Source organism: Eleutherodactylus coqui, chromosome 12 (genome assembly GCF_035609145.1).
Source record: "Eleutherodactylus coqui strain aEleCoq1 chromosome 12, aEleCoq1.hap1, whole genome shotgun sequence".
Classification (NCBI taxonomy): Eukaryota; Metazoa; Chordata; class Amphibia; order Anura; family Eleutherodactylidae; genus Eleutherodactylus; species Eleutherodactylus coqui.
In genome coordinates, this window is record NC_089848.1 from 11,284,794 (window position 1) to 11,312,155 (window position 27,362).

At 43.5% G+C, this 27,362-nt stretch overlaps 1 protein-coding gene across 1 annotated transcript in view; it reads right to left on the bottom strand.

The window, feature by feature from the left end:
- Nucleotides 1-27,362, bottom strand: part of LOC136586874 (epidermal growth factor receptor-like) — a 213,837-nt gene that overhangs the window by 61,256 nt on the left and 125,219 nt on the right. Inside the window, exons 2-11 of the mRNA XM_066585141.1 lie at nt 19,073-19,224; nt 17,927-18,116; nt 15,469-15,594; nt 12,837-12,905; nt 11,439-11,557; nt 11,202-11,343; nt 7,840-7,956; nt 6,110-6,242; nt 2,255-2,328; nt 154-244 (exon numbers count right to left, since the gene is read on the bottom strand). Coding sequence (XP_066441238.1) covers nt 154-244; nt 2,255-2,328; nt 6,110-6,242; nt 7,840-7,956; nt 11,202-11,343; nt 11,439-11,557; nt 12,837-12,905; nt 15,469-15,594; nt 17,927-18,116; nt 19,073-19,224 — 1,213 coding nt within the window. The remainder of the gene's footprint in view (nt 1-153; nt 245-2,254; nt 2,329-6,109; nt 6,243-7,839; nt 7,957-11,201; nt 11,344-11,438; nt 11,558-12,836; nt 12,906-15,468; nt 15,595-17,926; nt 18,117-19,072; nt 19,225-27,362) is intronic.

Below are 27,362 nucleotides of genomic sequence, written 5' to 3' on the forward strand. Positions count from 1 at the left end.
GCATATATGGTGGCAGGGGGCTCTTAGGCATGTGGGCTCAGGTAAAGGTTTGCACTGGAGTCATGATGAAACTTTAGCTTTAGCATGTGTGTTATGAATTGAAAGATTCAGATTAAATCAGTATTATGTACAGTATAACTGAAAAGTACTTACTGCATTTTAGTTCTTCCTCTGATTATTTCAAGATTTTCAAAAATACTCAGATCAGTGTAATTTTCGGGCCACCATTGTATCATTAAATAACCTAGAAGAAGAACAAGGGGCGGTGTAGTTATTATATTAGTACATTTTCTCTTACATTTTCCAGGGTAATTGGTAATTTATAAAAGTATGTCCATTTTCTGTAAAATTTATTGCGGCTTTTAAGATCTTGTTCATTCATTCATTCATTCAGTAAGACCCTTCATGGTTTACTCCATTGGATAAAAATCAGTCCTAGACATGTGAAGATCACACTGGAGGAACTGATAGAGAAAGAATCCTGACCCCTCCCCACTTTCTCTATATTCAATGCATATTGTTCCTGTAGATTAAGGCCCAATGTCCACTGGCAAATTAGAATGATTAAATCCGTTCGGGTATCCCGCACGCATGATCCACGCCCATGGGGATGCACTGGACACCCACAGGTAATTAAATACCTGCGGATGTCATTTTTCCCTAGTGCGCTGATCGTACGTGTGGGAAAACACCCGCAGCATGCTCCATTTCGTGCGGGTCTCCCGCGGCTTCCATTGAAGTCTATGGGAGCCGTCAATTCCCCCGGCACACCCTCAGCTGTATTTCTGCTGTGCCGCGGAAAAGCAGAAGTTTAAAAAGAAAAAAAAGATGTACACGGTGCATACGAGCGGCACGCTGCCGGCGTGCCGAGCACATACGCCGGGCCAAAGAAAGAAGATCCAGCCGCGACGGAGGGCATATCCTCTGCGTCCGGACAGGTAAGTATATCTTATTTCAGGCCTCATGTCTGTGGGAAAGGAGGGACCCGCTGCGGGATTCTGCAAGGAAAATCCGTGCGGGCCCGAATTTCCCCGTGGACATGAGGCCTAAGAAGACTATTTTAACGCAATTTTCGGTAGTCATATTACAGTGGTGCGATTTTTTTGTAACTAGAGTTGGCTGTACGTCTATGATTTTGCCATTCTTACAGAATATGCAGATTGCTAGGTGTAGTATACTAGAATAAAACACAGCATGCAAAATATCACAGCAGTTATTATCATATATGCTTTAACCCCTTAAGAACCAAGTGTGGTAAATATATGGCACTTAGCCCTGGGCTTTAATCATGGCTGATAGCACAGTACAGGACTAAAGCTTTTGCTTCGGCAATCAAGCAGGAACAGGTCGGGTTCTCGGTTGTCAGACACAGCCAAGGACCCAGAGGAGAAGGAAAAAGCGTTTTTTAACTGCTTCTACCTTCACCTTTCCAGGCTACATAGTACTCAGTGAGCGCTATGTACTAAAGAGTAAAAGCAGAAGTATTTGCTCTGCTATGCGACCCTGTGATCACGTGACCGCCGGGTCCCTTCCCTGTTACAGTAGAGCTACAGGGTCCTAGCAGATGCTGATCAGCTTTGTTAGTAACTATTGTCACTACAGGGGGATGTTTTCCCTGTAACTAGGGCTCCTATGGCTGCCCCAGCTACAAAGGAAAGATATGAAATTAAAAATAAATACAATGTGAATGGCCCCCAGACGTCTCATATGATGTCATGGGGGACATAGATGCTAAAAAAAAGGTACAAAAATAAGAAATAAAATTACAGAATAAAATAAACATATGTACATTAAAAAAAATGACCCAAAGCCAACGCCAACCAAAAGTGTCGCTATATACTACAAGACTATACAAATCATAGATCAAAATGTCTAAAGAACAAAGAGCAGGAATCCATTCCCATTCTTTATTTTAGTGTAAATATACACATTTTAAAAATAAACAACTATAAATAAAAATTAAAAAAATCATTTTCTTCGCTCTTTACCCCCAATAAAACTAAAAAATGGGGGGAAAAGATATAAAAAAATAGCCCTGTATGTCATGGAAAAAAAACAACAAAAATAATTTTGGTAGCTAAAGGACAAAAAATAGGGCAGCAAAACCACCGCATGGGTAAAATCCCTAAAAAGTGTCTGGTCCTTTAGGACCGAAACATCCTGGTCTTTAAGGGGTTAAAGAAGTAAAAGAGAAATGTGAATAATAAATAGCATACTATATTTTAAATGCACATTTCTGGGTCGGAGAACTCACCTGATATTTCTCTGATAGATCTAAGAATGTTCAGTCTATCTGGATCCATTCTTGGTGTATTGGTAAAAGAGTCACTAAAAACAGAAATGTATTTAGATTTTGTTAGTACAGACATACAGCCGACTAAGATGATATGTACTGGGGCTCCGTGACGTCAGAGATGGATATGGGATACATATGTGACGCACAGGACTGAACCCTCTGTTTTCCCCTATAGCTTTGCCTTTAGGGACGGAAGAGGCCACAGAATGCACTGCAAGCCCCCTGCTGGCAACCTATAGACCTGCAGTATTTGGTGTGTAATTCCTCAAGTGCGCATTTGGCTGCGTCCTGCGATGTAATTCCGTCCTGTGTGAAAGGTCCCTTAGGGTATGTCCCCACAGGGCATAAAGGTTGTGGGGAAATTCACCGCACTCTTGAATATTTACAGATAGATTGGCTGCTTTATTGCATAATATCAAATTCCAGTTTTACTCCCCCATATTGTAGAGTATTAGGTCCAGGCTCAAACTATATGATTAGTGCCTAAGATGGATTAGTAAGTAAATCATTTAGGGCTCGGTCAGACAAGTGTTTCTTTTTTTTGTGCGCCTATGTGCATAAAAAATTCCCTCTATTAGAACCATTGGTTTCCTATGGTGTGTTTATATGTCCGTTTTTACAGGCGCAAAATGCTCGCACCAGCAAAAGATAGGACATTCGTACGCCGGTAAGGTCCGTGCTGCGTGTAACATCGTGTGATGTTACATGGAGTCCCCTCATCACTGAACACTGTCACAGCTGTGACAGAGGATCGTGATGTTCTTCCATTGCCTTTAATGGGGCCAGCGCTGCTGCCAACCCATTGAAAGCAATGGGATACAGGAAACCCTTCAGTGATTTTCGGGTAAGGGCTTGAAATATAACCCCTTCCCTGAAAATAAGCCCTAGCTGACTAAAAATTTTTTAAAAAACCTAGCAGCGCTGTCGGCGCTCCAGTGCTTCTTCTCTCTGGCTGCCCAGCAATAACATAGTAACATAGTTTGTAAGGCCGAATGAAGACAATGTCCATCTAGTTCAGCTTGTTTATCCTCCTGTTTTGTTGATCCAGAGGAAGGCAAAAAATCCCAAGAGCAGAAGCCAATTAGCCCTTTTGGGGGAAAAATTCCTTCCCGACTCCCTAATGGCAATCAGACTGTTCCCTGGATCAACCCCTAATAGTTCCTACCTGCCTGTATACCCAGATTAATAATTAACCTAATATTTATATCCTGTAATATCCTTCCGCTCCAGAAACACATCAAGTCCCCTTTTAAACTCCTCTATGGATTTTGCCATCACCACGTCCACAGGCAGAGAGTTCCACAGTCTCACTGCTCTTACAGTAAAGAACCCCCTTCTATGTTGGTGATGAAACCTACTTTCCTCTAATCGTAGCGGATGTCCTCTTGTTACCGTCGCAGTCCTGGGTGTAAACAGATCGCGGGAGAGATCCTTGTATTGTCCCCTCATGTATTTATACATAGTTATTTGATCACCTCTTAGCCGTCTTTTTTCCAGGGTAAATAATCCCAATTTGGATAGCCTCTCTGGGTATTCCAGTCCCGTCATTCCATGGATTAGTTTAGTTGCCCTTTGAACCCCCTCCAATACCGTAACATCTTTCCTGAGCGCCGGTGACCAGAACTGTACACAGTATTCCATGTGAGGCCTGACAAGTGCCTTATATAGTGGAAGGATAATGTTCTCATCCTTCGCCCCTATACCTCTTTTAATGCACCCCAAGACTTTATTTGCCTTTGCAGCAGCTGACTGGCATTGGTTACTCCAGTTTAGTCTACAATCCACTAGTACCCTCAGGTATTTTTCCATATCACTTTTCCCTAGCAGTACCCCATTTAGTGTATATTGGTGACATCCGTTTCTCCTACCCATGTGCATAACCTTACATTTTTCAACATTGAACTTTATTTGCCATTTTTCTGCCCAAGCCGCAGCTTATCCAGGTCCGTTTGTAGCCGTACATTGTCCTCCGCTGCATTGATTATATTGTATAATTTTGTGTCCTCTGCAAATATTGCAATGTTCTTCAGCATTTTCTTCTGGCTAGGGATTTGAAAATTCTCACCTCTTGGAAGCGCTGCCTCTGATTGGCTGAGCACTGTGACCAATCAAAGGCAGTGCTCAGCCCCGACAGCACTGCTAGGTGATGTATTTAAATTTTTTTTTTCATTCAGCTTGGGCTTATTTCCAGGGAAGGGCTTATATTTCAAGCGCTTCCCTGAAAATCACTGCGGGGGTTGCCTGCATCCCATTGCTTGCAATGGGGTGGCAGCAGCGCTGGCCCCATTGAAAGCAATTGGGGAACATCGCAATCTTCTGCCACAGCTGTGACAGCTGTGGTAGGGAATCCTTTCATACCCAGTGCAGTCTCATCATCACTGAACACTGTGACAGCTGTGACAGGGGATTCTTTCATGCCCGCAGGGAGTCCCATTATCACTGAACACTGTGATTTACTAAACATTTACTAAACTTATTTACTAAACATTTTGCTGCTAGAATATGCCATGTAGTGAGCCCGAGGGCAGGCTTCAGGTTAATAGGTCCCAGGGACCTCGCTATGAGCCCTTAGGGAGACGTAGGAGGCACCCTTTGGGAGAAAAGCACTGTTTTTCCCTGCATAATGGGTTAAATGTGATCTGCCTAGCAACAGTGCCCCTTCTGATTGGCTGCCTGCAGTTAGTTTTCTGGTTGGTCTGCCTCCCATCTTGAGAGAATTTATGTTACTGGAGGAAACTAGCCATGTGACCCAGGAGAGACAGAGAGATCGGTTTATTAGTGGAGTGGGAGGAGTCAAGTGCAAACCGGGAAAGTGGAATGAGTCAGCAGAAGGAGAGTGCAGTAAGGCAGAGAGGAGCAGAGATGTAAGGAAAGGAGCAAGCAAGTGCTGGAAGAGTACAGGAGTCAGGAGACTTAATAAGACAGAGAACAGAGCGGGAGAGGATTATTTTTCAACCCTGCCAGGTGGAACCTGAGCCAGGGCAGACCCCGTGTAAGCTGGAAGGAAACCAGACACAGCAACTGTGAGTTTAACTTGGCCCTGCACAGTCAGGAGTCAGTGTGTCCACAAGATAGCCTGCACTGTTCTCCCCATGTCTCCATAAATAACCGCATAGTTCAGCAATTACATAGCCTGGCAGCCGCAGACCATTCTTTAGGGGAGGGTCAAGGAACTAATGTATGTCACTTGATGTGTTCAAGAAATTGCTGGAGATCTTACTGTTTGCAATAAGAAAAGTGTGAACATTGTTCAATCCTCAAGTCTAAGTAAACTGTGGGCCTTCGGTTTTACTGTTATATCTATGGACTTCTCTTCATTTCACAATAAAAAATCCGCTTATTCTAAGGCACTGGCATCACAAAGAATTTACACTAATTGCTTTAGCCAAAACCCCCTTTTGCAATCCCGCCTGCCGCATGAGCTATCCTTGTAGGTCGAGTAGCCACCACTGTGACCAGTCTAGAGTTGGCGCACCCACTCAAGAAACCCCCTGTGGAATCTTGCTCGCTGCATCACCACTTTACGGGGATCTATCATCTCAAATGTTTGGGGCACGGCTGTGCATTCTAAGAATTGGTGAGGGTCTCAAAGCTAGAACCCCCATTGATCTAAAAAAGATGGCAAATTGCTTGCATTCTGCCATCAATTATTAGATGGGAATAACCAGGAAAGTAATTTATTTCATGGTAAGTAGAGTTAGCATGAGGCGGGTCTTGAAAACATTTTTAGAATATAGCGATCAACATCAGAAGTGTCAGAATCAAACTTCAATAATTTGCTCCATTGATGCCACACGCTGGTATGTGACTTACCCTATGACAGTAAATGTCAGGATGTTTATATTTCCATTGACTTTTGTACAGTTTTCAAAAGAACCAATATTCGTTGCGTTTATTGAAAGAGCGTGCTGTAGAGGCCCTGATCCAATACCATCGCAATGTTTCTCTGAAAGACAACAAAATAACACACATTGCTTATAGTTTGTGGAACACCACTTTAGATGCTGCCTAAGGCACCCTACACGCGGACTGAACAATGCTTTTTTGCATGCGCATTGGTGTATTTGACTCTACTTTTTCCACCTGCTAGGCATGCTCATTAGCACATGGCAAACAAAGATGCACCAATTGAAAAAGGCTAATTATATTAGATGTGTTCTTTCCTGCAAAATTGTGCTGTGTTCTACGTATCTCCTAGCATATTGCGTGTGCTTTCATGCATCCTCATTGACTTCTATGGGGACTTTTGGTTCAGAAAGTAGAGCATGCTGCATTTTTTTATTGTATAACTGAAATGCGCAAGGAAAAACCCAACAAATTGGTCCGGCCTTAAGGAAAATGTCAGAAGTTTAACTGCAGCTGGATCTTGTAGCACGCCAAAAACGTTGACCCTCTAATACTGGAGATCCTTAAGGACCAAACCATTGGAAATGCTGGTTGAAGAGCTGTAACCCTTTTCTTATTGTATTGACTCTTATATCTTGGGACTAGACATATGGGCCAGTTAAGGGTATAAACACAAGCTAGTTACCAAACCAACGGTCAAATAAGAAGGACTGGAATGGTTGAGTCAAACTCTAGTCTTTCTGCAGTTTCAGATGCAGTTTTTGAAGCAGCCAAAGTGAGAAGTGGATCTACCGAGAAGAAATAAAAGTCCTTCTTTATGTTTTCCATTCTTTTTGCTGGCTTTGTATAAAAAAAACTCAATGAAAAACTGCAAGTCCGATTCCAACCTAAAGAATTTTCCAGGTCATAATTTTATATTTTGAGTAAATTTGGCGATAGCAGATTAACTCTTGAAATTATTGCACTAGTGTTACCTTATGGGCAAGCTTAAAAACCAGTAATAATGATAAGAATTTAAAAAAAAAAAATGATGTACATCTCTTCTTGGTTGCTAAGTGAAACCTAGTCAATAGAGTTGAGCAAACATACTCTGCCGAGCTTGATGCTCGTTCGAGTATTAGCGTACTCGATTGTGCTCGTTACTCGAACGAGCATCAAGCCGTGTTCGACCCCGCCCCAGCTTTTGGCTCCTCCCCGCTGTGACGTGTTTGTTTCAGCCCCTCCCTGCCGCGATGCAGCGCGCGTCATTGGCAAATTTTTTTGTCTGGTAGGCAGGAGAGAGAGAGAGAGACGAACCTAGGGGGGGGGGGGGAGAAAAAAAAGCTCGGCACCCGGCGTCCCACATACAAAAATGCTTGAGTCTCCCATTGTAGTCATTGGGGTTTGTTACTCAAGTAGAGCTCTCGAATTTTACGAAAAGCTCGACTTAAATAACGCGGACTCGAGCATTTGGGGGCTCGCTCATCTCTACGAGTCAAATTTATCATGTTTCATCTTATTGAATGCTGGATTCATGTCCATAAGTGTTTTCCATGCATGACATGATACCATCTGGGAAACCAAAGAATGAGGGACCTGATCTAAAACTTAATTGTAGTATAAATATTCCACTGGTTTGATAAGAAAGATAACCTGGGAGCGTTTTTTATATTTGTCTACAGTAACAACGTCATAGCGAAGAGTAAGAGGACACTTACCTTGTGTACATGGTCCATCACACTTCTTACAGATGCGAACGCCTTGTTCCTCCAACTCATAGGAACCTAGACTACAAGTCCGAACACAAGATCCCATGTCTGTCACAATGTAGTTATCTGTAACATGAAAATCCAAGGCACATTTATTAAATCTGTGAATATCAGGTTGACGAATAATGAACAAATCAATGCGCATACAATAATTAAATTAGCATTCAGGGTGCAGATCCTCTTCATGTCAGCGATGTCCACAGCCACAAGATCTTAGCACCCAGTTGGATAGTCAGGAAATGCTACAGCCTTGCCGGCTTAAGGTGCGTTTAGTCAAAACAATTATTCAATATATCATTAAAAGGAACAAAAGTGAATGAATTGTTCAGTTTAACCGCGAGCCAATGACTGACTGACGAATAAGAATCGGTCGCTTTTCGCTCGTCGTTCAGTTTCAGCCGGAATAAGAATCACTGTTGGCTTGTTCACTTCTCGTTGCGTTTAGATACTCCCCGCTCAATGTGTCACATAGGAACACTGAACGAGAACGGAACGATTCTCATCGATGATCTGCCTGTCTAAAGAGGCTGCACGAGAGCTAACGAGCTGGTGGTGATGTCACCAGCTCGTTATCTTGGGCAAATGAGTATTGTGCATTTCTCCTGTGTGTAAAAGGCCATCAGAGCGGGCGTATGTGCCACCAATTCCCACTGGGCTTCACAACAGTATTACACTTATCCTCTTCTATCCAAATGGCCTTCACAGGATATAAAGTAGCGTGCCTTTCCCTCTAAATACCAGGAAATACCATTTATTGCACTAGGGCTGGTATGAATGCTGGGCTCCACCAAGAATGACTGGGCTCCACCAATGAAGTCTTGGGTTTCCCAAGACTGACAGGGAGGGCTGTTTTCGGTAGGGTCAGAATAGGGATAGTTTGATCTTGTCCCCCTCATTCTCTCTTTATAGGATAATACACTATAGAACTGAGTATTTTAAGGTTCTAATAAAGGTTACGTTTTAATGGTGGACCATTTTGCAAGATGATTTACTTTTTGACTTCCATTTTTGGTTCAACTTGTGATTTTCATGTACTGACAGCAGAATCGCTGACACAGGAGGTTATCCTCACCCTGTGATTCAGTATATGTCACTGAAAAGGGGTTTCCAGGCATAATTGATAAAGTGTGTTTATGTGCAGGAAGTAGTACAAGTGCTTGGCAGAGAACTGCACTTGTTCAGCACTATGTAGAAAAACAATCTGAAGAGGCCATAGCTTCTTCCTTATCGGGATCAGCGGAGATCCTATTGGTTGAATCAGAATGTAATCAGGGCGCCTGTGAGAGAGCCATACTGCTGCTTCAACCCTTTCCAATCCAATTTGTATCCTGGTTTTCCTAGGGGGCTTACTCTTTTTCTGCCATTATACAACGGCGCTATCTGCTGGCTAAAGCCAGTACTGCATGAGGTGACACGTTGGATAGGCTCCGAGAGCAGAGAGGCTGGCAATATAGAGTAAGAGAACCCCAACGGGCGTCTTCCAACATAGGAGCTGTACAGCCTTAAATCATAATGTCTTCAGACGTCAGACAGTGGATTAGAAAGGGTTAAAAGATAAAGATTAGACAAGACTGGATAAAAACAGCATTTATTAAAGGGGTTATCCCATAAAAAATATTGTTGAGGCAAAAATGCCCATGGACGGATTATCGTTGCGGAATTCGCGGTCAGACACCCGCTGCAAATTCTGCAGCAATGTCAATCCATAGACACGCTGTGATAAACGATTCTCCCCTGCCCACACGCGGAAATCAACTGTGATTTTCTGCTCGCGGGGGAGAATCGCAGCATGTTTTATTCTGTGCGGAAAATCACACGGACTGCTTTCATTGCAGTCAATAGAAGCCGTCTGTCCCGCAATACTTCCGCAGTGGGCACTGCGGAAGTACCGCTAGAATCTATATCACAGCCCAGTGCCGGCCCTGTGCATGCACGCCGGGCGAGACACTCGCGGCGGATCCGGAGAGGTGAGTGAAGGGTCTCTTTTGGGTGCCGGGTCTGATTCAGCTGTGATATTTCGCAGTCAAAATCTGACCCAGCCGTGGGCATGAGGCCTTAGAGTTAAATCTAGCCCATAATTATAAACATATTTTGGATTTAGTCTTATTAAAAAAAATAATTACATATCCAGATATTCCAGAAATAATGTTAGAATAGCGCCACCTGCTGTCTTCGTTCTGTGTCCACATCAGTATATGATCCAAGGTGGTCACAAATGCTTGGTCTTGCTTTGCTCTGAGTATGTGAAGTTATGGCTGATGTGGTGCGTTGGCTACGTTTGAAGCTCCAGCGTCTTCTCTGCTTGTCAGAGGAAATGCTGACTAAGAGATAAGAGAGGGAGGCGGCGCTACTGCAATTGACAAGCAGAGAAGATGCTCACAAGCAGTCGCTCACCCTCCACACACTTAGTGGAGCACAGAGAGAAGTAAGACTGAGCTCATATGACAGTCACACAGTTATTGAGGTGAACACAGAATAGAAACAGCAGGTGGCGCTATTCTAACATTAGTCCTGGAATACCTGGGGATAGAAACAGTTTTTAATAAATGTGAACACAACACATGTTTATAATTCTGGACTGGATTTAACAATCAATAATATAAAACTTTTTAGGGGACAATCTCTTTCAACTCAATATTGATATGTTGAGGGCTGTCAACTAATAATTCCTGTAAAACTCTGTAGGGGAAGTTGGTCATCAACCCTCTATGAGAATATGCCTATGACGGGCCAACAGTAAATGATTGATTGACATCCACTATTACAGCATGCTAAGCCCATATCACTGTTCTCACTATGAGGCTAAAATCTGGAAACAAAAGAAATTGTTCAAACGTGCTTATTTTTCCATGTAATTTTGATGGTTACAATGAAAAACTTATTTATTTTTTTTTTTTTTACCAGTGTTTTTGGTGGCATTTTTTCCAATGCATTCAATTTGTAACACTTTTTTCCTCATGCATTTTTTTAAAAGATCTTATAAAGAAGCCAAAGAAAAAAAAAATGACAGAAAAAGTGCCGTATGAACAGCATGCTGCATTTTGCAAAAAAAAAAAACACAACTCACCTAAAAGCACACCAAAAAGACCAGAAAAAAAGGCCACAAACAAAAAGTGTGTGTTATACTTCATTACAGAGTTTCATGTAACAATCTGGACGCAGAGTTTTTTGGGCAAAGAAAAAAGAAAGGAAAAAAAGCCATGAAAAATCCATCCTTTTTCCAGAAAACACTAAGTGTTGGACAATTTTGGGTCAGCTAGCTAACCTATCGGTTTACATGGATATCCCAGACTGTGAGTATTTGTACTTACGTGGACACTTTTTCACACACGAGGCACCGAAAGCGTATTTCCCCAAAGGGTTACGTTCCACTGCAAATGTCTGTGGATTGTACATATATCGCGAAGGGCAGCTTTCCTTGCATGTGTCACCATCACGAAACCCGCGGCACGCCTGGAGGAAAAGAGTTGTAGATGGGTTTTATGAAATTGGTAGGATTTATAGATGCACATACAATTCTAGGTAGTATATATAGTGCTTTGTATTACCAGGCAATCTGTTTCTTTAGGCCCCACACAACCAGCTGCACACTGACTGTGGCAGCAATCACTGGGCATCGGCCCCCTGCACCGTTCAGTACATTGTTGGGCACAATTCAGTTTTGTAACTAAAAGTAAAAAAAAAAAAAAAAGAAGTAATTATTTAATTATTTTACTCACAGGAAGAGCTCACATATATAGTGACAGAACGATACATACATGCATCCACTCTGACACACTCTCAAAGAATAATAGAAATGTCAACTTTTGGGCATATGTACATAAATCACACCTGTTTGAAGTTCTTTTTCATGGGGTGTTGAGAGGTATGCATCATAGTTTACCTAAAGGGGTTTTCCAGGGAGAAGAGTATTGACCTATCCTCGGGATATGTCATCAGTAGTTGATTGGTTGGGCCCTGTCGCTCGGGACCCTGACCGATCAGTTGAGCGGGAGCATGCTGTTAGTGCCGCAAATACACAGAGGTTGGTGCAGAAGCAGCGGAAGTCTCCGCACCAACCTCTGTGTAGTGACTGGCGCTTGTAGCTGGAGGCACGGCTCTTATTGAAATCAATGTGAGCCGTGCCTACAGTTACAAGTGCCGGCCACTATACAGAGGTCATCGCTGAGACTTCCACTGCTTCGGCTCCGACCTCTGTGTATTTGCGCCACTGACAGCATGTGCCACTCAGCTAATCAGTTGGGGTCCTGAGCGACGGACCCCAGCCAATTAATTATTGATCGTCTATCCTGAAGATAGGTCAACATTATTCTCTCTGGAAAACCCCTTTAAAATCACACAATGCTTCATGTATTAATGGGACATGTTACATAGTAGTTTTCTAAATGTTAGTCTGTGCTACTGTATATGACTTTGTTACTGGTACTTGTGCATGGAAATATCCTCCACATAGTGCAGAATATGTTCATTGTTCAGGGGGTGAACAAAAAAAATGGAAATACCATACGAAATGCATGTATTAAAATCGGTCTCTACATGTTTAGTTGAAATATGATTTATAATCCCATGAAACTAAAGTGGACGTAATAAGACACAGATGCTGTCGGCTAGAAGTGAACATCTGCCCGTGCAACAAGGTTCCATTGGTCAGGGGTTTGAGCCACTCAGTTACGTTACCAGCTGGCTCCCAAAATCTTTCAGAGCAGGGCAAGAGGTAAAGTAAAGACAAATTTGCTGAGAAAGTTCTCAGCCAAGCAGGGGTCAAAAGGGCAGCTGAATGCTAATGGTTAAAATCCTATGCATTTTGTACGGTGTTTCCATATTTTTGTCCACCCCCTTCATCATTCTAAAAATGATTGCTTCAATACACAGAAGAGGAGAACCTGGGTAACATATACAGTGCCCCATGATTTCACATATAGTAGCTAGTGGGACATTATACTCACAGATTTGACAGTTCTCTGGACCAGGGCCCCAGCATGTTCCATTACAAGCTTCCGCATCACATGCAGGACCTGCAATGTAAAAAAAGACAAGTTCAAGGTATATTTGTATGTGTTTGTCATGGTTTTACAAGTCTGATGCTATTAGGTGAGCCAAGATCCCGCCTCAGCACACATCATTTGGGAACAGGTATAGTATCTGTATATGTATTTAATCATTCATCTACAGCTGAAGTGCCTTTGGTGTTACCAACAAATTAAAGGAAGTTGGAGGACGCGACTTAGAGGACATTTGTACGAACCTCTCAAATATGCATTGTATATTCACGGTGGAGTCACTCAGCTTCACAAATGACATCTGTTATATCCGATTTAAGAATTGCTATAAGCTCTTCCATGGACTTGGGGATGTTTTATGTGAAATATGTACTTTCATTAATATTCTGGGCCATCGTTATCTAATGCTGTGTATACTCTTCTTGACCATACAACAGCTTAGAACTAGCTCTTCTACCTCAAAACCATCGCGTCTCACACTACTACCTTCCATGTCTTGTATGCTCATAAATGACACTTCTGTCCCCTTGCGCAGGCTCGTACTGTCAGGTGATTATATGCACATTGGCGTTCCACTTAATGCCTCGACCCCTGATACTTTAGGGTCTCTGCCATCCCTCTTCATATAGTAACATAGTATGTAAGGCCAAAAAAATACATATGTCCATCCAGTTCAGCCTATTACCCTCTCAATGTTGATCCAGAGGAATACAAAAAAACCTCCAGTGAGATAGAAGCCAATTTATCCCATTTAAGGGAAAAAAATTCCTTCCTGACTCCAATCTGGCAATCGGATTAATCCCCAAATCACCAACCCTTCTGAAGTCATAAGTGATTATAACATATAATATTGTATTGCTCAAGAAAGACATCCAAGCCCTTCTTGTCTGGGAGTTATGGTGGTGCCACACACTGAGATGGAGATATCAGGATGAGGTTGGTTAGTAGAGAGCATAAACACCAGGAGGTCAGTTTTTGGGAGGTTTAGTTTTAGGAAGAGAGAGGACATAGTCTTAGAGACAGCGGACAGTCGGCAGCATTCTGGAGGAACAGTGCTGTGATGTCACGGGAGGAGGTGTATAACTGAGTGTCGTCAGCAGAGAGATGGTACTGAAAGCCAAATCTCCTGATGGTTTGTCCAATAGGGGCTGTGTAGATGGAGAAGAGGAGGGGCCAAGGACCGAGCCCTGGGCAACCCCAACATCAAGGGGTTGAGGAGAGGAGGTAGAGCCAGCAAAGGATAAGCTAAATAAATGGTTAGATAGGTAGGAGAAAAACCAGGAGAGAGCAGTGTCCTTTAGACCGATAGAGCGAAGCATACTGAGGAGGAGATCATGGTCAACAGTATCAAATGCTGTGGAGAGATCAAGGAGGATCAGTAGGGAGTAGTCGTCCCTCAATTTAGCTGTCAGAAGGTCATTTGACACTTTTGTTTCTGTTGAGTGTAGAGGGTGGAAGCCGATATGTGGGAGGTCAAGAAGAGAGTTTTCTGAGTGATAGCATATAAGGCGAGAGTAAACTAGGTGTTCTAATAGTTTGGAAATGAAGGGGAGATTTTAAATGGGTTGGTAGTTGAAGCTTGGGCCGAGTAAGGGGCGGTTTCTTTAGCAGTGGGGATATGATAGCATGTTTGCATGAGGAGGGGAAGATGTCAGAGGTCAGGGAGAGATTGAATATAGTGGTGAGGTGGGTGATGACAGCCGCAGAGAGGGACCTGAGGAGATGTGAGGGGAGAGGGTCGCTAGCGCAGGTGGTGGGGCGAGCAGTGGAGAGCAGTCTGGAGACTTCTTCCTCTGTTGTTTGTCCGAGTACAGAGAGTGAGCAAGATCTAGATGCAGTACTAATTGGGATTGGGAGAATAGTTCTTGCCGGGTGTCCTTGATTTTCTTTTTGCAGTAAGTAGCTGGCTCTTCAGCACTGAGATCTTCAGCACCACCGGATGACGCGTATTTGAGATGTGAGCCAGGGTAGCTGCAGTCTGCGTCTGACAGCTTGAGTGATGGGGTGGGTGACGCGTCATCCAGGGCCTGTTTGAGAACGATGCTGTAATGTGCGGCAGCCAGGTTGGGGCAGAAGAGGAGAGGGATAGGGACAGAAAGGACTGCAGGGTCTTAGCAAAGACATACCTATGGTACATGGCGAGGTGTATATATCATATTTGCAGATTACTTTGTACATAGCTATTCGTTTTAGTTCATGTAGATATGTATTTATTCGGACACCTCTGCCAGTGTTCTTCTGAGGTTTTCCATTATGCGCTATGACACTATTTTTATTCTGTGTGCGTTTTATTTGTAGACCTCCTTGATAAAGGATATCTGCGAATATCAAGATTGGATTTTCTGTGGCCTGACAGTTGTAGTCGCGGCAACCTATGACTCACACTGCGACTCCATTGAGTTCAATAGTAGTGCCAGGCTGCACGGGTACACAGTGAACTTTGGTCACATGACATCTGTCACGGCTATAGTTGCTGTGCGGCCTAGCCCAGTGATTAGCTAGGACTATTCATTTTAAGACAATTTACTTAAAGTGATTAAATAAGAGATTGCATCAGTTATTAAAAAAAAATACCTACAGTTTGAGCGGGTACTCTTGTCCACATAAATAGAATGACCTGTATTAATAATGTCCTCCCACTGGATGGAATCTAGGTTGCAGAGCATTGGATTATTTTTTATGGTAACTCCCCCATGAAGAATTTCTGTGAAAATAAGAAGTTTAAAAGGAATACTTCAGTCACAACGTTGCATCTAGGCCCTCTGCGGGGCTGGATCTTAAGACACGGCTTTGAGATTTAAATTTGGCACACCTAGATTTAAGGGGGTCTTTTCATTTGGTGCTCCCCATGAAGTAAGTTCTCTCTATTTTATACTGATACTCTGATCCTTCTGTTTGAAGCTTGGAGTGTTGGAATTTATCATTTTCTTTATGGTCTTTTACCTTGGAGTGGCACACTGCCCCCTGCTGGTGTGATGGTCTGGGGGCCATCGCATGTGATAGTCTGTCACTCCTAGTAGTGGTACGAGGGACAATGACAGCTTAGCGATATGTTCAGGACATCCTGCAGCCACATGTGTTCCTCTCATGACGGCTTCCACTGCCATTTTCCAGTAGCATTATGCTCGGCCGCACACACAAGGGGGCCACAGGAAAGCCCTCACAACACTTTCACATTTCCGTGGCTGCCCATTTGTCAGATTTATCGCTAATAGAACATTCATAGAACCATGTGGGACGCCAACTTCGACAGCCTATGAGTTTGCGCAATCTAGAGGCTCAGAAAATATGAACCGGTATACCGCAGAATACCATATGGCAACTGTACTCCTCCATGCCTGCCCATATTAAATCTTGTATCCAAGCTAGAGGTGACACAACAGGGTACTAGAGCCTCCATGACCGCCCGTATCACATCTTGTATCTCAGCTAGAGGCGGTACAACAGGGTACTAGAGCCTCCATGACCGCCCGTATCACATCTTGTATCTCAGCTAGAAGCGGTACAACAGGATACTAGAGCCTCCATGCCTGCCTGTATAACATCTAGTATCCAAGCTAGAGGGGGTACAACAGAGTACTAGAGCCTCCATGACCGCCCGTATCACATCTTGTATCCACGCTAGGGGGGTACAACAGGACACTAGCGCCTCCATGCCTGCCCGTATCACATATTGTATCCACGCTAGAGGTGGCACAACAGGATACTAGAGCCTCCATGCCCACCGTATCACATCTTGTATCCAAGCTAGAGGTGGTACAACAGGATACTAGAGCCTCCATGCCAGCCTGTATAACATCTTGTATGCAAGCAAGAGGTGGTACAATAGAGTACTAGAGTCTCCATTCTTGCTTGTATCACATCTTGTATCCACACTGGAGCCGGTACAACATGGTACTAGAGCCTCTATGCCCACCTGTACCACATCTTGTATCCAAGCTAGAGGCAATACAGCATGGTAAAAGAGCTTCTAAGCCCACCAGTATAACACCTAGTATCCAATCTAGAGGCAGTACAACAGGGAACTAGAGTCTCCATGCCCGCTGTATCACATCTTGTATCCAAGCTAGAACCAGTACAACAGGGTACTAGAGCCTCCATGCCTTCCCCAAATCACATCTTGTATCCAAGCTAGAGGCAGTACAACAGGGTAGATAGATAGATAATGAGATAGATATATAGAAATGAGATAGATAGATAGATAGATAGATAGATAGATAGATAGATAGATAGATAGATAGATAGATAGATAGGAGATAGATAGGTAGATAGATAGATAAGTAGATAGATAGATATGAGATTGAGAGATATGAGATAGATGATAAATAAATATATATAAGATAGCTAGATAGATAGATATGAGATAGATAGATGATAGATAAATAAATACATATGAGACAGGATAGATAGATAGATAGATAGATAGATAGATAGATAGTAACATAGTATGTAAGGCCAAATGAAGACATTGTCCATCTAGTCCAGCCTGTCTATCCTACTGTGTTGATCCAGAGGAAGGCAAAAAACCCCAAGGCCAGAAGCCAATTAGCCCTTTTGGGGGAAAAATTCCTTCCCGACTCCCTAGTGGCAATCAGACTGTTCCCTGGATCAACCCCTAATAGTTCCTACCTGCCTGTATACCCGGATTGACACTTAATCTAATATTTATATCCTGTAATATCCTTCTTCAGAAAGACATCAAGTCCCCTTTTAAACTCCTCTATGGATTTTGCCATCACCACTTCCTCAGGCAGAGAGTTCCACAGTCTAACTGCTCTTACAGTAAAGAACCCCTTTCTGCTCAGATAGATATGAGATAGATGATAAATTAATATATATGAGATAGATGATAAATAAATACATATGAGACAGATAGATAGATGATAGATAGACAGACATTAGATAGATACATAGATATGAGATAGATAGATGATAGATAAATAAACAGATACGAGACAGATAGATAAATAGCAAATAAAGTGAATATGTTATAAAGTGCTTTCCTATTAAATAATACAGTAACAGTCATTACATACCTTGTAAGTTTCTCATTGATAGCTCCTCCAAACCCATGTTTGGATTCGCATCCATGAAATTTGAAAATACGGAAAGTGCAGAAGAATTCTTGAACAAAGTATTACCGCGGATAACTCTCAGGTTGTCCAGTGGAATGTTTTTGACAGTGTTAATAGCAACAAGAACATATCCTCCCACTTCTTGTATATCCTGCAGGGACAGAAGAGAGTCTTTTTTAGGGACAGCGCTCTGACCGTGTACACGGAAGAGTACATAGATGCACGTGGCACTCAGGCAAACGAAGAGTCCTTCTCTTAGTAATACGAGAAACTTTTACTATTCCATATGGAGCACAAGCGTCAAAGGAAGGGGTCCAAGGATGTAGTATGCAACGCGTTTCGGAGCTGTGTAATACTCCTTTATCAAGCAAATCTTAAATACTCTCTTTTACTGTGGATTTCTGCTCCATAGTCCGCATGTATATATGTGGATTTTAGTGCAGAATGTTCTGCATCTTTAGGTGCGTCTTGCAGAAATATTCTGCATGAGTGAAAGATCCCTAATAGAGATGAGCGAGCATACTCGCTAAGGACAATTGCTCGAGCGAGCATTGTCCTTAGCGAGTACCTGCCCGCTCGGAAGAAAAGGTTCGGCTGCCGGCGCAGGTGACAGGTGAGTTGCGGCGGTGAGCAGGGGGTGCGGGGGGGGGGGAGAGAGGGAGCGAGAGATCTCCCCTCCATTCCTCCCCGCTCTCCCCCGCAGCTCCCCGCCCGCCGCCGACAGCCGAATCTTTTCTTGCAAGCGGGCAGGTACTCACTAAGGGCAATACTCTATCGAGTAATTGCCCTTAGCGAGTATGCGCGCTCATCTCTAATCCCTAAATAAGTTAATTGATGAAATAGGCTTTGCTGTGTATATAAAATGAGGAATGTAAAATGTGTGGACAGTGAGTGATGTCAGTCCTTGTGCAGCGCTGCGGATTATGTTGGTGCTATATAAGCAATAGGAAATACAGTAAATAGAATGGCATCTGCTGCTGTCACATCTTTAAACCAAATAATGCAATCCCCTTAGCGCTATAGCCCACTGACATTCTCAGCGGAAAATAAAGGAAAAATAGCTGAAAGCATGGAATTGGATAGAATAAAAGAGTTTCAGTCATTTACCTTTAAGAAAGTCAAATCCGAATTCCTTTTCATATGGGCGATTTCGAGATTTCCGAGAACAATCTGACATCCATTGTACATTCTCTTGATAAAGTTGTAGTGATCATCCACTGTTCCGATTTGCGTCAATCTGTTTTCAGTTCCCAAACAAACTGTAAGAGAATACAGGAAATTAACCAAAGAAACATAAACTGGCTCAGACAAAAAAAGTAAAGCATCATTAATAGAGATGAGCGAACCTACTCGTTTCGAGTAATTACTCAATCGAGCACCGCGATTTTCGAGTACTTTCGTACTCGGGTGAAAAGATTCAGGGGGCGCCGGGGGGAGGCGTGGCGGAGCGGGGGGTAGCAGCGAGGAACACGGAGGAGCCCTCTCTCTCTCCCTCTCCCCCCCCCCCACTCCCCGCTGCAACCCCCCATGCACCCACGGCGCCCCCCGAATCTTTTCGCCCGAGTACGGAAGTACTCGAAAATCGCGACGCTCGGGCGAAAAAGGGGCGTGGCCGAGTAGGTTCGCTCATCTCTAATCATTAACTACTCCAGACTACTGTTGTTATAGAGGAAGTTCCAAATTATAGATGTAGATTACTTGTATAGAGAGAGGTCTGGACTACAAAGCCAGATGATGCAGCCAGACTGCTATTCTATGGGGTGGTCTAGACTACAGCCAGACTGCTTATATAGGGGGCGGTCCAGACTACAGCCAGACTGCTATTATAAGGGTGGGGGTGGGGGGGCAGACGACAGCAAGACTGCTATTATATGGGGTGGTGTAGACTGCTAAAATAGGGTGTTTTCCAGACTACAGCAAGACTGCTATTATACGGGGTGGTCGAGCCTACAGCCAGACTGCTAATATAGGGGGTGCTCCAGACTACAGCCAGACTGCTATTATAAGGGTGGGGGTGGGGGGGCAGACGACAGCAAGACTGCTATTATATGGGGTGGTGTAGACTGCTAAAATAGGGTGTTTTCCAGACTACAGCAAGACTGCTATTATATGGGGTACACCAAACTACAGCAAGACTGCTATTATACGGGGTGGTCGAGCCTACAGCCAGACTGCTAATATAGGGGGTGCTCCAGACTACAGCAAGACTGCTATTGTGGAGGGTGGTCTAGCCTAAAAACAGACTGCTATTGTAGGGGCTAGACCAGACTACAGCCAGGCTGTTGTAAAAGGAGGTGGTTAAGACTACAGTCGGACTTCTATAATAGGCATAATGCTAGTATAGGACGTGGTCCAGACTACAGCCAGACTGATTATAGAAGTTGATGAAAACTACACCCAGACTGCCATTATAGAGGTGGTCCAGACTACAATAAGTCTACTGATATGGTGAGGGCCAGGTTACACATTGAGACTGCTATCATAGGGCAACAGTTGAGGCAGTCCAGATATTTGTTTGGAGTTTCTACTTACCAATAACTGTCTATTTTCAAAAAATTGGCTCAACTCTTAAAAATCATTTTAAAGTGAAGATGCATTTTATATATCTATATCACGAGAAATGGTCTTGGGTTCTAAAACCATCACACCAAGGCCTCATGCACGTGGCACGCACGGAATCCACCCATGCCCGCTGCCGGTAACCATGCTTTCCTGTCATTTCTTCTTTTCTTTTATACTGTGGACACACCGCCGGCAGTACAGATTTCTCTGCGCCGTCACCTAGGTGTTGACGCGAATCCCGCCAAACTTCTGTAATGTTCATTGGGACGGACAGCTTCCATTGACTTCAATAGAAGCTGTCCCTGCGTATCCCGCTCTAAAATAGAGCATGCTGCGATTTTATTTTCAGCATGTGTGCGTGGAGAGAGGAATCTCCAGACACATCTATGGGCAAATTAAGCAGTGGATCGCCTGCGCCAGTTGTGGGATTCGCATTTCAATTTGCCCCGTGTGCATGAGGCCTAAGGCCTTATTCGCACAAACATTTTATCACGCCAATTGTGCGACCCTCTGAAGCATTAGATTCCAATGCATTCCTTTAGAAAAATGTGTCCAGAAAAAATAGCTCATACAGTGCCGATTTCGGCGGCCGCTTTTATATGCGTCCAGAAAAGATAGGACTAGTCCTATCTATTGCCCATGATTAGCCAATGGAAGCCGCCGGCAGGCAGAGGGGGAGGGAGTTTAGCACAACTAGGTCTCCTAAGCTCCCATCCTGCCTCCTCCCATTGCCGGCAGCCGGCAAGGGGGAGGGAGTTTAGCACACTAGCTCTGCTAAGCTCCCGCCCCTCTCTTTGCCCGCAGCCGGCAAGGGGAGGGGGTATAGCAAAGCTGAACTCTCTTCCCCCCGGTTGATGGTATTCCGGGCTGAGGTGTATATACACCACAGCTCAGCCGTCTGAATGAGCAAAAAAATGGGAGATGCAGCCGCAACTTGGTCGCGGCTGCCTCTCATTTATGCAATTTTTGACTGTGATCCGGGTGGCTGAGAAACGCAGCACCCGTGTGAATAAAGCCTGAAAGCGCATTCACACGAGTGGGAAACTTGGACCAATATCTTGCTTGTAAAATTGCGATTTTGGATGCGAGAACAATGTGTTTTTGCTTAAAAAAAAGCATCACTTTGCATTTATGTACTTGCAATTAATACATATGTTTTTCACACACGTAAAAAGATCACAAGTGCATCCAATAGTTTTTAATGGAAACAATTGCATCTCACTTGCATGAAAATAACATCCCATAGGAAATAATGGGCGATTCCTTACGAGGAATTGCTCAAATATAGGACATGCAGCGATTTTTCAATCTCGCCACATTGCTGCAAGAGAAAAAAACGCTCATGTTTAAATATGCACATTGAAATCAATGTGTTATTAACAGGTACGAGTTATGCCTATATTACAATCGGGTGGAACTCGCGCGTGAAGCTTGCCTGTTTGAATACATCCCATCCTACCCTAGGTCCAGTCAAATAGGGAACACATAGCACATAGACTGGAAGTATTCAGAAACCCCTTCCCTTTCTCTACTTAGAACCATTCTGACTTAACGAGAATGAACTTTGATCCCTTGAGTGTTGAACAGAATGTGATGGTAATTGGATGACAGACATGACAAAGGTCATTACATTATTAATGTAGGAGGGCTTCTAGTCTACAGTTTTCCTCCACGAAGGCTGTAACCCAAGATTGTTGTGTAACTTTTACTGAGCACTTGTTGATAATTGTCTATGTAAATGGTTGTACAGATAATATATATATTTACACGTATTGCAGATAAAGTGTATGTACCTACCAAAGGGAATGGCGGGAAATTGCACTTTATTTTGCTACAGCTTACATAAAATTCCTATTTCCAAAGTTGGTGTAATGTGCAGCTCGCACAATAATGAGCTGTCAGGACGTGTGATGTGGAGGGGGTCCAGGAGTAAACCCAGCAAGACCCTCTCCATGTACTGTACAAGGATATTAAAGGGCAGACAGTGGGAGTTTACAAAACATTCTCTCCTGGCCTAAAACTAGAAGTTTGAAGTCTGTGTCCTTCAGCAGAAATGCGTGTATCACACAGCTGCTGGGGAACACAGGAAGTTTACAGATGGTCCCGTGTATACACACGCCGCTCTTCAGCTGGCATCACTGAGAAGCACAGCTGGAAATAACCTGTTTGTTTTCCACCCGTTAATTGCCTAAAAGGAGGATATCTATCTATCTCATATCTATCTATCTCTATTTTATATCTATCTAATATCTATTTATCTATCTCATATCGATCAATTTATCAATCTATCATCTATCTATCTCATATCTATCTATCTATCTCCTATCTATCCATCTCCTATCTATCATCTATCTATCTCCTATCTATCTATCTATCTATCTATCTATCTATCTATCTATCTATCTATCTATCTATCTATCTATCTATCTATCTATCTATCTATCTACCTATCTATCTCATATCGATCTCATATCAATCTATTTCATATTTATCTATTTCATATCTATCTATCTATCTATCTATCTATCTATCTATCTATCTATCTATGGCCGCCTGCAGACGAGCGGAAATCCCGCCGCGGGATTTCCCGTGGGATTTCCGCCGCTGAAAGTCTGCATAGGAGTGCATTACAATACGCACTCCTATGCAGACGGCCGCGGTTTGGCCGCGCGAAATCTCGCGCGGCAAACAAACCGCGGCATGTTCTAATTTTCTGCGGGGCACGCACTCACCTGGCCGCCAGCTCCGGTCTGCGCATGCGCCGGCTGCGCGGCAGCCGGCACATCAAAGAGCCGGGGCCGCCAGGCGCGGGTGAGTACGCGCTCGTCCCTGCAGGCTCTGGGGTCGGATCGCGCGGCGAGATTTCTCGCTGCCGGATCCGACCCGCTCGTCTGCAGGCGGCCTATCTCATATCGATCTATTTCATATCTATCTCATATCTATCTATTTCATATCTATGTATCTCATATCTATCTATCCATATATCTATCTACCTACCTATCTATCTTATATCTATCTATCTATCTCATATCTATCTATCTATCTATCTATCCATCCATCCATCTCCTATCTATCTCCTATCTATCTATCTCTCTATCTCCTATCTATCTATCTATCTCATATCTATATATCTATCATCCATCTCCTATCTATCTCATATCTACCTATCTCTCTATCTCCTATCTATCTATCTATCTCATATCTATCTATCTATCATCCATCTCCTATCTATCTATCTATCTATCTATCTATCTATCTATCTATCTATCTATCTATCTATCTCTCTATCTCCTATCTATCTATCTCATATCTATCTATCTATCATCCATCTCCTATCTATCTATCTATCTATCTATCTATCTATCTATCTATCTATCTATCTATCTATCTATCTCCTATCTATCTCATATCTATCTATCTTAGGGTGCGTTCACACTAGCGCATAAACGGCGCGTTTTTGCGCCCAATCGTATATACGTGACCATCTGAGGCGTTGGTTTTGAATGTATTCCTTCACACGGGCGATTTTACGGCGCGTAAAAACGGCAACCCGAAAAAAAACGGAACATACGCGGCCGAAATACGCGCCAACGCATATTCGATGGCCGAAAAGATAGTTTGCAAAGTAGGAACAAACGATAATACGCTTTCTAGCTCTGGTCATGATCGCCGAATAACGTTCTTTCCGGCGATTATACGCTGCGCAAGTGCGAACGTAAATACGCCTACGCTCGTGTGAACGCACCCTAATATCTATCTATCTAATATCTATCTATCTATCTATTAATCTCATTGAATAATGACAGAGGAAAAGGTCTATCAAATACATCATATAGTTTTTAGTCTTACCCTAAAATTAATTACTAGTGATATGGTTTTGACCGTTGTGTCAGCTTTCAGTACTGCTATGACATCCCTGACTCCTCTGGTGTACCTGGACCTGCCAACAGCTGAGGAGCTAGAAACCAGGAACATGAGTGCCAAATGTTGCTCCTGAGCCACTGATTGGGGAATACTGGGGCAAATTTACTAATTCTGTCTAATAGACAGTTTAAAATTAGACCATATAATCTTTAAAATGTACCAAGTACCCTCAAGTCTCATATCTATCTATCTCTCTATTCCGCATGGCAACTTTATCATTAATACCCATATAGTAATGCTTTTGACCCCTTTCAGGCAAACTGTAGCAATTGTTGCATCCATCCACAGATACCAGAGAACCCAGGGGTACTGGTGCATCTTGTCTCCACCGGAAGAATCTGTGGAAACATGGATTGGCCGGATTGACATTAAGATGGCTGATGCACCCATATAGCGGTCCCCGCTGTCAGTTTCCCCACCGCTCTCCCATGTGCGGTCCATTTTCCCGCCAGCCTCCCATGTGGCCTCCCAGATCCGCTGTCAGTGTTTGTCCTGCCACACTGCCATGTCGGCTGGTGCCTTGGCTGTTACCACTGTCACTGGTTTCCCCGGCGGTTGTTCCCATTTCAACTCCCGGGTCCGGTGTTAGTCTTCCTGTTGGCCTAGCATCCGTGGTCCCGTACCCGCTGACACTGTACTCGCGGCCGCACTCCTATCTCAGCTCCTGACTATGCTCTGCCTCTATCCTTTGTCCTGGCAGCTGCATTTGCGGGCCACTTGCTACTCTCTGCCGGAGGATGGAGCTGCCAATCACCAGAAGCATGAGCGGCGGCAGCAGGCGTATGTGGGTGGGGGCTGGAATAGTTAGCAGCAACGGGTGGTGGAGGCGAAATGGGCAGCCCTAGGTATTCCTTGCTGCCGCTGTGGGGTGCTCCAGGAGCCGGCACTACGAGGGGGCGCCCGATGGTCAGAAAAGTAAACCACATGGAAGGTTCAGATCCTGTGTGGCCTCCACCAGCACATTAGCCAATCCAGAGCTTTGGTGGGCATGAACGAGGCCTTACCTGTCACTCTGCAGGTCTCCACCCATATTTCTGGTTGAGACAAGATGCACCAGTACCGACCCAGGGTGCACCAAGAAATCATTCCCCACACCATTACTTTACCTCCACTAATCAGAACTACTGACAACTGACCGGAAAGGTTTATCGATTCATGCTGCTTGTGCCAAATTCTGACCCTCCCATCAGTATGGTGCAACAAAAATCTGGATTTATTTGGCTACGTGATATTTTCCCACTACTTAGAAATCCAACCTGTGCTATTTTGTCTACTGGAATCTCATCATTTCTCTGTTTCTCCTAGACAATAATGGTATTTAACTGGTTGTCTGCTGTTAAACAATGAAATGTGTATTCCGTGCACATTAGTTGGAGCACTAGCCTTGTATTCAACTGCAATTAGCTTGACTGTGCATCACCTCTTCATCGAAACAATTCTTGACATCCTCCTTTTGTCAGAAGAGCCCCTTTAGTAGGAGGTCATTCCCAGATCTACTACACAAGGTTGGCAGGGTCTGACCTTCTGCTCCTGGCTAGGCTAGCACTATTGAGCAGGCCTCGTTTGAAACCATGAAAGGGCAGGTATCTCTAATAAAGTGGCAATTCAATGTATATATTTCTAAGGAAAAATACAGGCGTTGTTTCCTTTTTGATTCTGCATGAGCCCAGTAGAAATAAACGTGTTCCACCAGAATCTGTAGGTACAAAGGTATTCTCTCTTAGAAACATTGGCGCTAAGGAAGACTATATCTATATACATGGCATGCGATGGTGCACGACATGAAGGGCGGTTTGTATTACCGACATTTTTGTATATGCTTTGTATACATTTTGCATTGAATTATGGAGGTTTGTACTTGATCCTGCTTAAGTTTAGCATTATGCTGATAATTGTAGTGTCATCCCCTTATAATGCCGTATCAGTGGATGCTGGTGACTATTGTCTATTAAAGATTTTACAATTGTTGCCATTTTGGTCCTGTGTTGTATGTCATTTTGGTGTATCATTGATGTATAAGGGTCAGAAAGGCTATCTTTTCTCCTTAGGGAGAGCACCAATGCGGTGAGTGAGGGACTCAAAAGGACATTCATGCTCCTCTGGGTAATATGCAAATAAGGGAGATGGAATAACACCTCCACAGTGCCACCTATTGGAAGGAAGGATTCCATCCCAGGCCTCTCACTAGCAAAGCCAGGCTCCTACTGCTTACTGATGAAGGGTAAATACCCTGAAACAGCTGTCTGTACATGAAGTCTGCCTTTGCTTTTAATTCCCAGTCATTGTTACAAGACTTGTATAAAAAGTCTAACTTTGGCTTGCAGGAATGCTGCCTTCCAATAGGTGGCACTGTGGAGGTATTATTCCATCTCCCTTATTTGCATTGATGTATAAGACACAGGCTATTTATAGTGGGATTAATAAGCCTAAAAATAAAAAACCCTAAAATGCAGCCATATAACGGTTGTGTGATATTGGCTGTAACATTCACTGAGAAAAAAACCTTTTTCTATTGCACGGACAAAAAAAATGTGAGGTAGGGAAACAGCTCCAGTGTGACTGTAGGTGCTAATTTGCATCTGCAGCGCCTCCTATTGGAAGGCAGCATTTCTGCCAGCCAATGTTAGACCCTTTATACAAGTCTTAACATGATGACTGGGAATTGAAAACCAAAAAACAGAATAACCATCCACAGACATTGCTTCAGGGATTTTGCCCCTCATCAGTGTGCAGTAGGATCCTGGTTTGACTAGTGAGACCTATGACATAGGTCAGGAGGGGTATCATTTCTCCTTAAGGAGGGCACCTAGAAGGTGTGTGGAGAGACTTAGAAGGCCATGCATGCTCTTCAGCAAAATATGCAAATAAGGATGATGGAACAATTCCTAGCCATTATTATAAAGCTTGTATA